Source organism: Eulemur rufifrons, chromosome 18, assembly GCF_041146395.1.
Source record: "Eulemur rufifrons isolate Redbay chromosome 18, OSU_ERuf_1, whole genome shotgun sequence".
Lineage (NCBI taxonomy): Eukaryota > Metazoa > Chordata > Mammalia > Primates > Lemuridae > Eulemur > Eulemur rufifrons.
Window position 1 is genome coordinate 13,605,217 of NC_091000.1, and position 18,185 is coordinate 13,623,401.

At 37.0% G+C, this 18,185-nt stretch overlaps 1 protein-coding gene across 36 annotated transcripts in view; it reads right to left on the minus strand.

Annotated features, from left to right (window-relative positions):
* SORBS2 (sorbin and SH3 domain containing 2) overlaps positions 1-18,185 on the minus strand; it is a 306,881-nt gene that overhangs the window by 72,590 nt on the left and 216,106 nt on the right. For 15 of the 36 annotated variants that reach the window (XM_069492972.1, XM_069492971.1, XM_069492961.1 and 12 more), the window contains 3 exons: positions 13,832-13,924; positions 8,145-8,171; positions 7,799-7,923 (listed from right to left, as the gene is read on the minus strand). In XM_069492972.1, the coding sequence (XP_069349073.1) occupies positions 7,799-7,923; positions 8,145-8,171; positions 13,832-13,892 (213 nt within the window). In that variant the 5' untranslated portion in view covers positions 13,893-13,924. Of the gene's footprint in view, positions 1-6,361; positions 6,998-7,798; positions 7,924-8,144; positions 8,172-13,831; positions 13,925-18,185 lie in introns of all 36 variants that reach the window. The other 21 variants (XM_069492987.1, XM_069492986.1, XM_069492990.1 and 18 more) reach the window with 5 other exon arrangements.

Here is an 18,185-nt window from a genome sequence, read left to right on the forward strand (position 1 = left end):
GTTTTAGTAGAAATGCTACTAAATACTTATAATATTGTACTACTAAAAACTTATAATAATTGCAAATCTTATTGGCAGTAAAACTACAATATTATGAAATTATAATAATTATGACATATTAAATTTTGCTATGTGTCTAAATGGAATTCAGTATAAAGCAGTCTTTGGATAGGGTTAATGGAATTTCTCATAATAATGCAGTTTCACTAAGGTAATTTCCATATAACATGAATCTCTTCTTATTTTTGCATATGCTAAGTGAAAATTCCATTAAATAATATAAATCATACAAAGGGATTTGAGTCATCTGCTCAAATGAGTTTTTCCCTTTGAAATTAAAAGGAAAAATCTAATGACTTCAACTCTCATGGGATTGACTTGTCCGTATCCTTTGACTAGAAACACATCAAAAGCTAAAGAATATTCTTTCTAAAATCACCATTGTCATGGGTAATACGATCATTAGTTTGTTCGTATAGCACTGTGTCTGGGGATGGTCTTTATCCATTCGTTTGTTCTTCCAAAGAGCATGTCCTCAGAAAACAGAACTATTTCACCTTGTGAATTTTTCTCCCTGCCTTCCTGACATGCTCACAATTTTGAGTCTTTGTGTGTATGTGTGTGTGTGTAGGTAATGCCTCTTGGTAAGTCATATCACACTTGAATTTTTATAGATAAAACTCAAAAATTCAACAGGCTATTGATCACCCACAAAAAAGCTTTGACATGTCTTGCCATGACAATGTAATTTATTTATTAGACTACTTGGAGTCCTTTTACAAGATCCTGATCTCCCCATTAATGAAATACACTCTAGACCTAGGAGGAGAGAGAATTATATTATCCATGTTTTCCCTGAAGAAAATGAGAGAAGAGTAGCAGGAAAAGTGTGAAAAAGGGAATAAAAAAATATTTTCCCAATCTGACTACCTTGAAGTAGGAAAAACTAGCTTTAAACAAGAATAGTTTTCCCCCTACTGCATTTAGTGGTACATAGATGACTGCAGAAAAATCATCTTAATTGTTTTTACATGACTTAAATGTTCCAGAAAAAACTCATTAAAATACATAAAAACTATATATATATATATATATATATATATATGGGGACATATTTTTCCTTTTACCTCAGGTCCCCATTGACTTGACATGGCACTGTGTCATGTGCTAACGTCTCCCTCTTTCACATCTTTAATCACCCAGCTTCAAGTCTTTATTTCTCAAAGAACACACTGGATATATATTAAATCTCAGGCAAAGGGATTTGACAGGTTTTTGTTCTCTGTTTTTTAGTGGAGTTGACAGTAATTTACTTGAACAAAAATCTGGGAGGGAGTTATATAAAATCCTTACCTCCCACCCCACATCCTTCCAGGACAATCTGCCTCTTCTTAGCCTGTCCTGAGGGGGTGGCGGGAAGAGCCTGGCAGCCGTGGTGTCTGCCCCAGGCAACACCGTTTTGTTGGCCACAGCCGAGGGTTTAGGAGGGAAAATAACTGAATTGAACTGGGCCAATCGGGCCCTGCCTCCCTCCTGGGAATTTGAATTAAATGACACTGAACGCCCCAGTCAGGTAGCTGTGGGGTACCGAGAACCATGGAGCCAGAGAACGTCATCGAATTCCCCCGGCAGCTTACAGGAATGAGAGAGCAGACACTTAGGAGAGACGGGAACTCTGTAGCACCTAAGACTGACAAAGACAGAGAGCAGCTACCTGGTCATTCCCCAGTTCCCCTAAGGCCTGGCTGGGCTGCTTGCATTTTAATGACATGAGTTGTCCTGTAGCCTCCTAATAAAAACCTTTCAACCAGAGCTGTTAACGGCCATACAGTTCCTGCCAAGACCTGGGTGGTAGGAGATCTAAACCAGTCACGCAGATTTGGGCACATTGATGGCATCTGAATCAGAGGAGTGGATATTTCTTCTCTACTCTGTGGTATTCAGATCGGGAATATGGCTTTATATCTGGGATGAGATCATATTTTAAGAATATTGCCAAACTATGGGGTTTAAGAGCCAGACAGTATGAGAAAATAGAGGCAGTAGAGCCCACTGGTTGAGTTGTGGATCTGGAATCAGATAGACAATCAGCCTGGGGCAAGTTGCTTAAATGTCCCTTGGCCTCACTGTCCTGATGTGTAAAATATGGACATTAATAAAACACATCTCCTAAAGTCTGTGAAAATTAAGCGAGATGGAGTAAGTAAAGTGCTTGGCACAGTGTCTGGTGTGTTGTATTAGCTCTCAATAGATGAGAGCCATGTAAAAAGAATCAGAATGCTTGGAAGGCACGGGAATGCTCTGCCCAAAGTGGACAGCAGAGTGGGAAGGAGAATAATAGTATGAAGACTGTCATGTAGAAGAGGAAAAAAACTTCATCTCTTTTTGCTCCATGAGATGAACACGTAGAAGTTAAGGAAAGTAGATTATGACTCAATATTAGAAATACTTTCTAATAATTAGACCTAATAAGTAGATTTGAGCTCTCCATTAAGTGTATTCAAGAAGATTTGGAATGCCCAGCTATTGGGAGATGTTGAAGAAAGGATCCTACGTGATTTCTAAATTCATATTGGACTCCCAAATATTCTCTAACGTTTAATTATTTAAAAACACACACATGCACATGCACATGCAAACACACTCATCAGATCGAGAAATTGCCAAAGACGTGATCAACTAATAGCATAACAAACCCACAGAAAGGCAGTTATGGGGTATTTCTTGACCATATTAATAGAATGCCTCAATGATTGGGGCTGGTATCAATAGGAACAGTCCAGAAACATACTCTGAGGTCCTGCACCTTTTCTATCATCCCACACTGCTAACAGTGATTCATCACTCTGCCTTCCTTTGCTTCGACATATTTATTCCATGAAACAAAAGAAATGAGCTTTCTCTCTCTTCTACATGACAGTCAGGCGAATTTCCCTTTGTGATCCGAGCATATGTGCAGTAGCAGCTGTGAAAATGAGGCTTTGGCCAGTGATTGATTATGTTGCTTCATAATAGATGGGACGAGTTTATTCTTCTGACGCAAAGGGCACAGCACTCACAAATACTGTAGGAAACTGTTTGGGGTGTAGTTTTTTGCTCTCTTTCCAGAGTGTCTGGCTTATACCTTCACTTATCTGACATTGAGAACAATGTGACATTTTTTGCAACAGGATATCTGCTCACACAGTAACAGAAGGAAAACATGACTCATTTTGTGATCTATTTGTAGAAGGTAAATTAAAACACATGTAGCTTACAAAACAATATGTATAATTGTCAAATATGGAGATAATTTCTAATGGTAGACTGTAGTTTTCTATCTTAATTAATGGTTAGACTTTAACAATGACAATAAAATATGTAAATAAAATCTCTAGAACACTAAAATTTCCTTTTCACTTCTCAGTGTATTTTTATTTCTTGGGTCTGCTAATTTCCTGGGAGACTAATTCTTTATAATAAAGCATATATTTGGTTGACGCAAAGGGTATAGCTTACAGCGCTTTTACCAAGACTTGCCAGAAAGTGGAATGTAAGTAGCAAAAATGGAAAGGGCACCATTGTAAACAGTCATTACCTGGAAAAATGGTACTTAAAAGTGAAGCATATCACAGTAGTCAAGATGGGGAAGTAAACTAAATTTCCATATATGGATGAATGGATAAAGAAAATGTGATGTATACATACAATGGTATGTTTTTTAGCCTTAAAAAGAAGGAAATCCTGCCGTGTGCTACAACATAGGGAACCCAGAGGGCATTAGGATAAGTGAAATAAGCTAATCTCAGAAGGACAAATACTGCATGTGGTATATAAAATAGGCAAATTCACAGAAGCAGAGAGTAGAGTGGTCGTTGCCAGGGGCTGGAGAAAGGGGAAATGGAGAGTTGCTATTCAATGGGTATAAAGTTTTAGTTATGCTAGATGAGTAAGTTCTAGAGATCTGTTGTATGACATTGTGCCTATAGTTAACGATACTGTATTGTACACTTAAAATTTCTGTTAAGAAGGTAGATCTCATGTTAAATGTTCTTACCAAGATTTTTTAAAAAGGCAAAACTGTAATTGCTATATGACACCTTTTGGCAAAATGTTATAAAAGATGATACACTATCTTGGAACAAACTGCTAGTCTGATGAAATAAACTTTTATCCACCAGAAAAAAAAAATATTGTTGAAAATACTGTATTTCCTTTTTCCAGTTGGATGAATAATTTGGAAAAATCATATTACTGTATTTTAAAATAATAACAGCTACTATATGTGCAGGAATTACTAGGTAGCAGGCTCTCTGCCAATCTTCTTACATGCATCATCTTACTCAAACCTCAGGGCAACTCTATGAAATGATTGCTATTATAATTCCCATTTCATAGATGAGAAAACTGACGCTCAGGGCAGGTGAATAACTAGATGAATGGTCCTATGTTAATAGGCCTTGAAAGAGCGGACTGTCCAGCTGCCCTCCTCCCAGTCTCTCTTATCCCCATTCAAGAAAGTCCCTCTCCCCACTACTGAGACCAGGGCAAGTGTCCAGATTGCATCTGACGTTTGCCCTAACAGCAGCATTTGCGCAGTTAACCATCCTTTCTCCTCTGTACATTTTCCTCGCTTGGCTTTGGGGATGCCACACTTTCCTGGATTTCCTCCTCCCTTAGAGCAACGGTCCCCAATCTTTTTGGCACCAGGGACCAGTTTCATGGAAGACAATTTTTCCGTGGATGGGGTGGGGGATAGGGGACCGCGGAGCTCTGCCAACCCGTAACAGTCAGCTGCCTGGAGGTTGGGGACCTCAACCTTAGAGGACACTGCTTTCAGCCCCTTTTGCTGGTTCTTCCTCTTAATGTTGGGATTTGCGCGGGCTCAATTCCAGGACCTCCTCTTTTCTCTATACTCAGTCCCTGGTGATCTCACTCCGTCTCAGGCCACAGCATACACGGCTTATGGAGATACGGCTTATATCTCATCCTGGACCCTTGCCCTGAAGTCCAGTCTCTCACAGCCACCTGCATCCTCCACCTCTCCGCATGGGTGATAGGCTCCGCAAACTTACCGTGTCCCGCGTGGAATCTCCGGTGCCTCCACCGGCCGGCTCCACCCACGGCTGGCCAGTCTCGGCGGACGGCGATTGCGCCCTCCCAGCCGGAGTCCACCTTGCCTCTTCCCCTCCCCTCACATCCCACACGCAATCTGCCAGGAAGTCCTGTTTGCTCTACTTTCAAAATACAGTCCCACCGTCTGACTTCTCACCACCTCCACGGCTCCGCCCCCCGCTTTGAGCTGCCATTATTTTTCACCTGACTCATTGCAGTGGTTGCCTAACCGGTGCGCCTGCATTCCTCTTTGCCCCACTAAAGTTAGCTCTCCACCCAGCTGCCAGAATGATTTGGTTAGAATATAAGTCGGATAATAACAGTAGTAGCCTCAAAAGACTCCAATGACTCCCATTTTTATTGAGAATAAAAGTCAAAATCCTTGAAATGGCTTAGGAGGACTCCTGTCACCTGGCCTCTGTCACCCCTGACTTCACCTCTTACCACTCCATGCTTGCTGCTTCTCTGTCCCCACTGGCTTCCTTCTGGTCCTCCAACCGTCCCAGCGTGGTGGGCCTATCTCATCACATAGTCAGCGATGGAGCTTAGAATTAAAATCTATGTTCATCTTTAAAGCTTATGCTCTTAACATTACATTATTTAATGGAGAAGCCAATAATAGAATCACATTTCTCTTCTAACAGATTAATAAATGCTAGAGAATGATGCTTGAGAGAATTCTACATCTATGGAAATAAAGATTTACTTCCTAAAAGTCTGGATAACAAAGGTTGACTAATACGCTTTCCGAAATGATAAATTGATCAAGCTTTAGTGAAAGTGAATATTGAGCTACAAAGGAATAGACACTGCTTAAAACTAAGATAAATGTTTTCTGCCAAAGAGAATTGTAATTGACTATTAATTTTAAGAGGTTTTGTACCTGTAAATAAAGTAAATCTAAGATGAAAAAGTCTAATAGGAAAGGTATTTCCTTGAAACCTAAAAGTATTTTAAGTACTGAAGTGGTTTGCAGTCTCTTAAATGATAACTGACCCATCAGTGGTTTCTAATAAATACCTAGAAAGAAAAAACTTTTAGAACATAATGTCTGGGTAAAATATCTGTGTATATGTATTTAGGTTAAAAAATACCTACAAATTTACTGATGAATTTACCAGGGTTTTAAATGGGAAGATTGGTTTCTTTCTCCTTTCCCTTCCTGCTTAGAAATCAACACAGCGTTAGGTTACATCAGAAGGCCAAACCAAAGGAGTTAGAGTCTCTACAATACACATGTAAGAAGAGACTGGGAAGTGTGATGTACCACCCAGCAGTCTGAGGACTGAGAGGCCGCAGCAACTGCAGATTTTTTTCTCTCTTGCTGAAGAGGTATCTTTGTAGTCTCTGGAGAAAGCTCAGGTAGCTGTTTGTGGCTTTCAGGACCCTGTCCTGAGGGAGCTATCTGAATGGAAAGAGATGCTGTGTGTATCTCAGGCACTGGATTGGGGGGCGGTGAGCCAGGCCTTTTGAGAAATGCTGATACTTCAACAGGTTTGGAAAACTGTGGAGTATTAATATGAGTGCTACTTCCTAAATCCTGGTTATGGGTTAGTTTCAAGGTAGAAATTCTCCGAGTGTGAGAATTTTGCATGTAGTCCTCTTGTAGAAAAGGGGTATTGATGTCAGTGAATGCAGGATCTGTGCTGGAAGCTGCTGGCAGCGGGTTAGTGATTTTTTGTGTATACGACACAGTTGTGTTAGATTCCTCAGAATATACAACTGTCTCTCTGGAATCGTCATTAGAATACATAGTTCCCTGAAGAGGCTTTTTGTTAGTAAAGTACTCTGCACAGGAGGGAATTTGTGTGTTAGCTACTAATTGGTCTAAAATGTCACCCTTCGTGTGATTGGTTATCAAAGAACTACAAAAGCTCTCTTTTCTGGCTGATGTAAGGGGTGCCTTGATTGCCAAAAGCATCCGGAGAAAGAAATAATGTTGAAGAAAAAACAGAGAGAAAGTCAAAGTTAGTCATGAAATAAATCAGTGTCAACCTTGCCTTTAAAAAAGATAAAACAATGCCATACTTTCTGATTATGCTATCATTTTTGTTGGCTAGTTTGAATGATCATTTTTATCCATTTAGAATGATTTTAATTTGTTGTCAATAGTTGCCCATAGGTGAAAAATAGTTTTTCTGTTCAATACATTTGAAGTTTGCTCCATCTACATTCTGGGAAATTATGTTAAAAGTGAACATATATCCTCTTGGCATATTTTTATTAGACTTTGAGGTATATATATGGCTTAGTCACGTTGTTTTGTAACACTTTCCATGCTTGTGGCACAATTTTGCTAATACCTCCAACACAGAGTTCCTTTAGTTAATGTAATGAACAGTTCCATAATTCATGTTTATTCAATACATAATATATTGCTGACCTCATAACTTTAAATCCGAAACATCAGCTGTCACCATTTTAAGAATTAAAACATATTCTAAACATTATGTTAAGAAACTGACCTACTTTTATGAGCTTAATCAGAAAAAAAAGAACACCTGCTTTGAACTTAAAACTTATTCTCCATGTTGTAAATACAAGTCTGGCAGGCAAAACAAAGACAAAGGCAGACACACATCAAGAATAAAACATGTATCAAAATATGCACAGTAGGAAAGAAATAGCTAGGAAAGAGGCTCTAAAGCAGTGGTCTAATAACCACGCTCTAAAATAACACGAAGAGGAGAGCGTGCAGGATTACCTGAGTTGGTGATCTTTTATCTTGTAGATTTGGTCGAACGCTTCTAAAACCTTTTGCTGCAAGAGAGGAATATGTAGCATCTCCATTCAGTGTCTCTTGATTTCGATCATTGTAAGATCTCCAAGCTTTTATTAAGGGAAAACAAATTGGATACAAAAATATCTACGTTCACATAAACATTTTAAAATAAAATTTATTTTTATTTACAAAATTGAAGTGACCTTACTAGAGGTTTAATTTAATATGCCTAACAGTATATGAAATTTAAGGTCAACACTGTGGCCATGAATATGTTTTTAAAAATTCATAACACATGTAATAGTTATTCAGAATATCTTTTCTGTACCTGAGTCTGGTGACTGAGAATCACGCCCTGAAAGAAAAAAAAATTGACATTAAAACTAGGGTGAAATAAATGAATAATCTAGTAAAAATCACTTGGCAAAGAATCACATGCATTATTTTTGAAAACGTTCTCTCAGTTCTAAGACTCTGGGAACATCAAATATACTAAATGGAGATTTGTCCCTTTATTTTTGCTTCAATTAGAATATCATTAATTAAATATGATATGTAATTAATACCTATATATCAAACTGATTTTTTCCCCTCAGTAATATTACAACCATGTAATTTTAATCTCATTGTTTTCCAAGATAGATAAATTAATCTCTAAATATCAAATTAAAAGATCAAAAAGGATCCAGTTTGTAAACAACGCTTTTCCTAGCATTAAATCAAACCACCAGATCCTTAACTTTTAATGTCTTGCTGTTAATAGCCATATTTAACTTCTGTATTGGAGAACTATTTTTTTGTAGTTTGTATTTTTTTTTTAACTTTAAGAAATTATAAATGTGTTTACCATATTAGGTGATACTTTTAAATTATTTTCTAGATTTTGAGGTTTCTTCTTATTGCCATATAAAAGTAATTTTATACTCAAATATGAAAGCTGTTACTGTTCTAACACATTCCATTGTCTTTTAGCTAGTAAGCTATGGAAAATAAATTTGAGTACTAATCAATTGCTTTTGATAATGCAGTTGGGTCAATGATACATGCACTGCTAAGTGGGTCCATGACATATTTATTATCAATTTTACTAGAGTTATACCTTCAAGAATCTTTATATTGAGGTAATCAATTATGCATATTTGAAGAAACCAGTTTGCACGTTTAACTTATGCACATTTGAGGTAATCAGTTTGAATTGCCTGGTTCTATTAATGTTATACCACGTGATCAACTTCACTTAGATTCATAAAGCCTTAACTTTGGAAAGGACTGTAGGGGTCGGGTCATTTAGCCTAACCTGCTATCAGATTCCTGGATTCCTTCTGTGTTTTCCCTGAGACCATTATTAAATTATTGTTATTAATATTTTAATACCTAATAAAATATAAATCTTACATGTTAGAAGGACTCCTTGTTTTCCTTTTAATGCTTCAGGAATAGTTATTTTGAAATTTAAACATGAATTTGGAATGATGAAAATGAGTTGAGAAATGTAAGCATCTGATTTTTTAGATAAAATATTTGACATGTACTCTTTCCAAATCAAAGGAAGAAAAATAAATGTGAATCAGCACAGAGTACATTAGAGTGACTCCAGCTCATGTGAGCTAGAGAAGACTCACAAATTCTCATGCTTTATGATAACTGGTAATGTAGTATGGTTTTCACCTCCAATGAATGCAAAATTGGAGTAATAAAATGGGTACCATACAGAAAAAATTACTTTGAAGAATTACAGATGGAATGTTTACTGGACTCAACTTCTAGGATTTGATAGAAGCGGAAATGATGGAAATTCTCAATCATTTAAATGATGATGAGGACTTTATAAAGAAAACATATTTCAGCAATACAAAGCAATCACTAGAATTCTATTTTGGGGCACTCAAGGAGAGAAAAATTTAACCACCGGTAAGGTGCCACATGCTGTGAACAACCAACTACTTTTGGGGCTTTGGGAAAAGACAATGAAAAGGGAAGCAGCTCTAATAATAATAATAGTTTATCTCATAATCATTTGCTTGAGAATAGGGCATTTATTTTAGTCTTGGTTTGATAAAACCACGATCAAAAAGAAGGGTGTGTGGTATGTGCTGGGGATGGACGTAACCAGACCCAGATGCTTGGTGGTCTGAGGGGTGTGGACATGGTGAGGAAGAAGAAGGTGTATTGAGCAGTTTTAAAGGACACTTGAGATAAACTTCCTCTAATTGGTAGTTGGTAGAGGGCCAGCTCTGTTTCGTCATACTGGTGACCACATTGGAAATTATGAAACCCCAAGAAACATTAAGAGGGAGAACCAGAGGACAGTCACTCTAGGCTTAGCAGGGTCCCCTCCCTGGGATTTCCAGGCAGGGAAACAGGCTGGGGTTGCCAAATGAAACTGTCCCTGTGCTATAGGAAGTGTGAGACAGTCATAATGGTGAGCTCTACGGAAAGGCTTTGAGTCACACAGTGGACATGAGTGTGTAGAATTAAGAGAAAGGAGAAAAATGACTGTGGATTAAAACTTCAGGATGAACTGATATTTCAATAAGGCTTACGTTGATGACTAATTATAGTCTATTTTGGATGGTCTTTTAAGGATACTGAAGTATACACATTTCGGTTTCTTTAAAATAAATCCAATTATAAGTCCTGATTTGCCCTTTTGTTATAGTCTTCAGAGGCACTGAAAGAGAAGAGCCTTCCCATGCGGACACTGTTCCCCACGGCCCTGGTTTTGTTTTACTGCTGCCAGGAAAGCCTGGGAAAGGGAGGGCTCTGGAGGACAGGAAGTATCCTGCATCATGTCGAGTAAAGGGAATATAGGTTATACGTGTGCATAAAAAAGTTCATCAAGTAAATGGCTTGGAAGATGCATGGGGAAAATGGTTTTGTCCCAAATGTTGAACAATTACTGATGATCATTCACTTGTGAAAACACAGAGCTCAGAGTCTAGGAACCTGAGTCCTTAATTTCTGGTGTTCTTTAGTAGGTAGTTGCTGCTTCCCTGAACATTTAAGAATGACGAATGACGAAATGGGGTAGGTTCATCCTTCCCCTGGCTGTTTTGCATGTGAACATGAATGGGAGCTTTGAGAATTAAGAACTGTACGTGCTCTTCACTCGTGCAATGAGCTTTCCCTGGCTAGACACAAGCTGGTGGAGTCTTGTCTGAGATTTTGTCCAAGACATTCCTGGTTCGGTGTCAGGGGTTCAACTGGATGCCCTCAAAGGTCCTCCCCAACTTTACGATTCTAGCACTACAGCTCCTATGTAGCTGTGTTTGTGATACTTCACTGTCATATCCTAAGTTCTCCTCTCAGCTTTTATTTAAATTCCTTTAAAATGATGTGCTATGTTGATACTATTACCTATATTTTTAATAGAAAATTATGATGATTTTCATTCTCATAACTCATTTCTTTAGAGGGCTCAAATGCTTTGCAAGAATTAATTTAAACATTGTAATTAAATTCAAGTTAACTAATTGAGTGCCTACTGTGTTTCTAAGTACTATGGTAAGTCTTTTCATTTATTTTATTCATTTACTCTCATTTTAGTTCTGACAAATCCTTGTGAGTTTGGGCAATGATTGAGTTCTCAGAGAGGTAAGAAAGGGACGAACAATTTCTTTTAAAGAAAGGAAACGTGACATATAGAAAGACTAATTTTCTTAAGGGCACAAAACACTCAGGTGGTATTGGCAAGACCCTGTCTCTTGGTGGGGTGGTCTCCACACTGCAGCAGACCACTCTCACCAACGTTATCTCTGCCTGCCAAGTGGTTTAGGGGAAATAAAACATACTTTGGTGGTTTCTCTTATAGTCATTGTTTTGGTTCTAGGTTAGGTTTAAAGTATCAGTATGTGCTATGATGAAATGTCCAATGGGAATTTGCTTCTTGTGAAAGGAAAAGAGAAAGACACTGACTCAAGGGACAAATAGCTGAGGACTCGGATTGACTTTCTGATCTGAGAGGGGAGCGACGGTGGCTCGGAACCTTCTGTGGAGGTAGTCTAATCTTTACCTAAAACCTGCTGTGTTTTGACAATATTGGAGGCAATGAATGCTTATCGATTCCCTTTTGGTTCACATAAAGACACTGTGTCAAATAACTTCTTATGAAAGCTACCATAGAGTGTGATTGGCCATAAAAGATGCCGACTTCTTTCTTCAAAATATAATTGAAACTTCTTTGAAACAACGATCATACCTCACGTCTCTAATTGATACCAAAAGGGACCTGTTTTTAAAATAACAATTATGTCCAAAATTCAGGGGACTTCATTCACTAGAAATCTTACTCCTAGTGATATAAAATTTAAAATATCCCAGAGCCACTACATGCTCTCATTATGGAAGATTATTTCATATTCCTGAAGTATGAAATCTTTTTTTACTATTTTGATTCTGAAGCATTAAATCTTTTCTACTAAGTTGAATGATATGAAATTACTGATATTCCAGTGTTGAACCTTCAAAATGGCAATCTCCAGTTCAATCTAATACTGTTCTTTCAGTAGTTATTTTTATAAATAACAACAAATTGGCATTGTTGAAGCAGTGTGTCATTCCCTGGTGTTTGCATCCATGGTCCACATCCAAGTAGCTCGGGCTGGGATTTTACTTGGTTGCAATGTCCATGATATTCATGGAATGGGTGTTCCAATTACATGATGTCCCTAAACTTTATTTATTTTCTTACTTTCCTTCATTCCTATTTCCCTGTGGTATCCAATGTAAACACGCCTGAAGTTTTCTAACACCTTTTCATGTTTACACACACAAGAGCCAACATGTACAAATATATATAGAGAGATTTGTTTTAACCAAAATGGTATCATACTACATACATTGCAATGCAACTTGCATTTTCTTTGAACTTACTATATTACGGAAACTGCTGGCCTGGTATTTAGACGTGGACATTGAAATCCATTTGTCGATGGGAGGTGGTGGATGGGAATGGGATTCTCCATAGGGAAGGTTGTTTTTTCTTCCACAAAGCTGGGTAGTTTAAGATCAAGTGGCTTTAAAGTGAAAGACACTCTGAGTATTTAATCAACTGCTGGATGTATGTGTGTAAAACACTGTGATATGCACCATGAGAATTAAAATATTTAAAGACTCTCTATCCCTTTCTCACTTCTGCTCTAAAACCCATTATCTTATAAATAAAAAATAAGGAACCCCCAAACTGCAACTAACCAAGCAACAATCAAATGAACCAACCAACCAACCAGTCACCAGAAGGTGTGGGTGTATTTCAGGGTCTAGAGACACTGGGGTTGCTTGGTGTCCTTTGATTTTCTTGTAGCTGCACCCCTTGCAATGCAGACTGTGCCTGCAGGCTCAGGTAGTCACGACAGGCATTTATTATAAAGAGACCCACCTTAGTGGGTGCTGAGATGTCACATCCTAATTACTTTCTAGACAATATTTATACCTGTAGGTGCACATTAATCTTAATTGGTCAAGACTTGGATATGTTTAAAAATATATATTAGCAGGGTCTTTGCTGATTGGATTAAAGGAAGGTAAAGGTCTCTTTCAAAACTAATATTCTAGCATCATGTTTGCAAACTTTGGCAATGAAGATTCAGTTTCCTGCAAATCTCTCTGCTGGATGTCCTGTACCTCTACCCTGCAGAGTTTTTTAGGTTTTAAAAAAACTCACAAACGAACCTATGAGTTATCTTGATGAAATATTATGTTACTTCATGAGATAACAAAAACTTAAATAGTTATTAACATTTGCAGTTACTCAACATATTTTTGGCAAATGACTGTTGTTTTTAATTAGATTTTTAAAATGCTTTCTAGATGGTATCATTTTCCTTTGCTTTTTATGTTTAGAACAAAAACAGAAGAGATGGAAACTATTCTTGGGATGAGAAAAATAAGAGCTCGTGGGGCATTCAGAAAGTATTTACAGCCGCTTTATTCATCCAAACAAGATAATTTTGAAAAGAGAGAAAGGTCAGGTAAAGCCATTCCAATGTGACGCTCTGTGAGTTAGTGATATTATACCTGCAGCCAAGAGGTTTGGAGAACTTTGCACTCTCTTCACAGATGTTAACGTGACAGACATGGCGGCACGTTTGCGAGCACACCCACCGCTATCTGGAAGCAAAAAAATGAAATAGCAGAGGCCAAGGCAACTGGGAAGCACATGCAATGTCATGCGTTCTAAGTGGAATGTGCCAGATAACCATGAGCAAGATGAACAGGCAGAATTAGTAACCATGGAATGCATCTGCAAATTTCACACCCACCCCCAAACCAAAACAAACAAAACCAAATCAAACCAAACAAAATAAAAAACCAGAGGTCTGTCTCAGAAATGGATGTCAATGCTTTAGTGAAAGAACGGAAGGTTTTATAATTAACATTTTGTGGTTTTTCTTTAATGAAAACTCAGGCATAGAACTCAACTTTGCTTATACCATTTAAATTCAATTCGTACTAAATACATAAGCAGTGTAGCTGGCTTTTAGAGTTATGAATTATCTATATTTCAAGATTCAGAGCTATGGTACAATATATTTTGTACCTATCATTCAGATTTTGCCATATTCTAGCTGTTATAATTCCCGCATATAGCTTGAATAATTCTTGAAGTATTAGTTATTGATTGACATAGGTATGATACATTGATAAACAGGATTCATAAAGAAACACACTGTGAAAAGCCCATGTCTTTCCAAAGGTATTAGTAGTTATGGAAATAATTAGTCCAAAATTAAAGACAATGTTGAAATATATAGTATTGAAATGACCATGTTTTAAAAATTTAATTTATTGCTTTTATACTTTTGAACATATGTGTACTATGATCCCCATATTTATACTTATGCAAATTACAATGTGAAGTAAAATAAGTGCAAATGCATCAGCCATTTTAATGTGCTATGATTAAGTTTAGACTTCTAAATTTGGAACAGAAGTCTTCTAAAACTGGAAAGCTAATGTTCTATTTATGAATAGATTCCTACTCCATTCCTACATTCCTTTGTAATATGGCATGTGCAATAGTTTTTCTCATTTCCCATCATTCTGTTCATTAAGTCAAAACAAATTAAGTATTTTTCAAAGTTATGGAAAAAAATAGACAATATAATCACTAATATGATAACATAATCATTATATATTGTCACATTCTCATTTTTTTCATTTTTTTTCCATAGGGAAAGAATCCAGTTTGTTTATTGAACATGAAAGAATTATTTAGGTTAGTAAAGATGCTTGGAAATATGATTTATATTAATTATTGGTAAGAATTACAAATAGGCCTCAAAATTAGTGGAAGGATTCTCATATCAAAATATTATTTCTAAAATATAAGTTTAAAATAATTTCCTCATGTAGAAAATAATTAAACCAGAAAACTGACTTTAAAGAACATTAAAAGAAAATAAGTCAAACAAATCAAAGACTATAATTAAGAACCCAAAGAAAAAGACACCAATGGTAGAAACTTACAACTGAAGAGAGGCACCAATAGGATTTTAGCAACATCAGGGAACTGAAAATAGCTATGAGAGACAAGTGTGTCTGACAGGATGGAGGTAATGCCATTGGACATAGGATACCCACCCAGCAGCTGTTGAGGGTTGTATGGTCAAGGGTGTCAAAAGTGAAAACTGACATTACTCTAAGAACGATTTTATTTTCTAGTTCTTTTAATTCTGAACATCTAAAAACAAGCAGAGAGATGAAAAGAGAAAGTTCCAGAATAAGAAGATCAGGGTCACTGGTTAAACCTCTAGCATTCAAACTCGGGGTGACATGCACTGGACTATCTTGGTGAATTCATAGGGGCGTTGGGGGATATTTCACAACTAGCTTGAGGTAGAGCACAGTTTCAACCTAATGGATTGTGCTATATTCATTCTGATGGCATCACATCTTTGAAAACTTGGATTTTTGGTAATTGCTATGATAAAAAGCAAGTATTCTCCAAAAATAATTTTAGACCAGTAAATGAATGTGGCCTGTACAATCTAATTCCAAGGCCTGAGAAGTTTTTCAGTGTGCAGTAGGTACGCACATACCCTTAGTAAGTAATTGTGGTTATAAAGAATGAAATAAAATGGTTATTTTTCTTTCAATTTACATGTATTATTTTGTCAAATGGCTTCTAAGTTGTTAGAACAAAAATAAGTAACTATTAAGTTATTAGGCTGTTAGCACCTAACTACTTAATAAATAGAAATGATAGGTATTTCATTTGTTCTAGGAGTACCATGGAAAAATTACTGAGACCTGAAAGGTCATTGTAAACCAAGAAAATTGGGAATCTTTGGATTAAACAATTTACATATTTTAGGGAGCTCTGAGACCTAGATCAAATAAATGCAGAACCTATCTTTATTAACAGTTTAATAAATAGCTTAATTTAAAAAGTTGAGGCATTTGTGCAATTGCTGGAACAGAGTAATGTATTATGTTCTGTTTCTACTTCCTTATGTGGTGATACTTTCTGATATTCCCCGAAGATATTTTTAAGATGTCAGAATGAGGATGCTGTCTTTAGTATGTCAGGTCAGTTCATCCTCAAAGATCCTAATGCCTGTCTCACCTTCCCACTCATTAATGGTCTGCAGCCTCGCTGGGTTACTCTTCTACAGAGCTGCAAGACTCCTGGAAGCTGTTTCTACTGCTAGAAAACACTCCTATGGGTAAATCATATACATTATTAATATTTGCTATCTTTCTCTTTTTTTTTTTTATTTTATTTTATTTTTTTTTTTGAGACAGAGTCTCACTCTGTTGCCCGGGCTAGAGTGAGTGCCGTGGCGTCAGCCCAGCTCACAGCAACCTCAAACTCCTGTGCTTAAGCGATCCTACTGCCTCAGCCTCCCGAGTAGCTGGGACTACAGACATGCGCCACCATGCCCGGCTAATTTTTTGTATATATATATATTTTAGTTGTCCATGTAATTTCTTTCTATTTTTAGTAGAGACGGGGTCTCACTCTTGCTCAGGCTGGTCTCGAACTCCTGACCTCGAGCGATCCACCCGCCTCGGCCTCCCAGAGTGCTAGGATTACAGGCGTGAGCCACCGCGCCCGGCCTCTTTTCTTCAATAGCTAAGATATGCCTTAGAAAATACTGAGTTACAGATTCTAACAGTGGAGATGTAACATGTCTTATATATTTTCTAAGTTGTTTAGATACTTTAGTATGAAAAAAGAACCACATTCCCCCTGGCTAGTTTGCTATGTATTCGTTTAAAAGGAAAGACCTAATTTAAGACATTTTTTTTAACCTTAGTGACTGACATGTTTAAATAGCAGTATGTTTCTTGAATGATTGTTAGGTAGATAATGCAGACCAATTTTATTTACTAGCTATTTAAGAACTAATTCCTACTTCATTTTGTAAACACAACAAACAATGCTTTCAACTTCCTAAGACCATATTCATATATATATATTTAAAAGTGGTATGTTTTTATAACAACATTATAGTATTATATTGGAATTTTAAACAAAAAGTTTCAGTTACTTCTAATCGATTTTTATGCATAAGTTTGAATATCATATTTTACATGCATTATATACAAATGTAAATTCACCTACATAAGCAAAATAATCCTATGCAAAGTAGCATCCCCTCAGGGTCACGCTCAGTCTTTATAAATGAGAGGACGCTTTAGAGGGTTATATTCATGCTGCTAAGCGGTAACTTGGCTCAAGTACCTTAGAGACTTAAATAAATTTACAAATTTCTATGTCCCTACTTTGCTATTAGGGATTGAGTTATATGAATAGAATGATCAATTATTGGTTGTATTGCACATGAATACAGTATATTTAATATAATCATATATGCATACCTCTTCATAATAGGGTTATAATAAATAGGAAAATCAACACAACAAAAGAAGGCATATTGAGAAGTTATGCTCAACTCAAGTCTGCAAGGAGATGCCTCAGAACAGTCAGGAAATATAACTTGCTCATGTGGACATTCTCCTGGAGTGACAGTTTAGTTCCATGACATAGCTTACCAAGTCCAGTTGTGGGCTCTATATTCTATGTACTTTCTTCAATCGCCTTTCCCTAATAATATTTCTTATTTCATTTCCCATGTCTAATTCTGACATCTCCAATCACCAAAATGCCTTTACTTGGTTCATTTCCAGAGTTATAATTTTTCTCAATTTCTAAGCCTTCCTTGTGTATTTTGACTATCTCCAATATCCTTATCTTGTCTATTGCTACCACATGTCTACAGGCGACTGCATCCTTGGAGCCAGCCGACACAGCCTTCTCGGAGGCCAGTTAGAACAGGTTTCTGCCAAGGAGACGTCATAGGAAGATGACACGTGGCTCCACATTTTAGATATTGGTTCTCAACAGTGGTTGTTAATCCTCCTT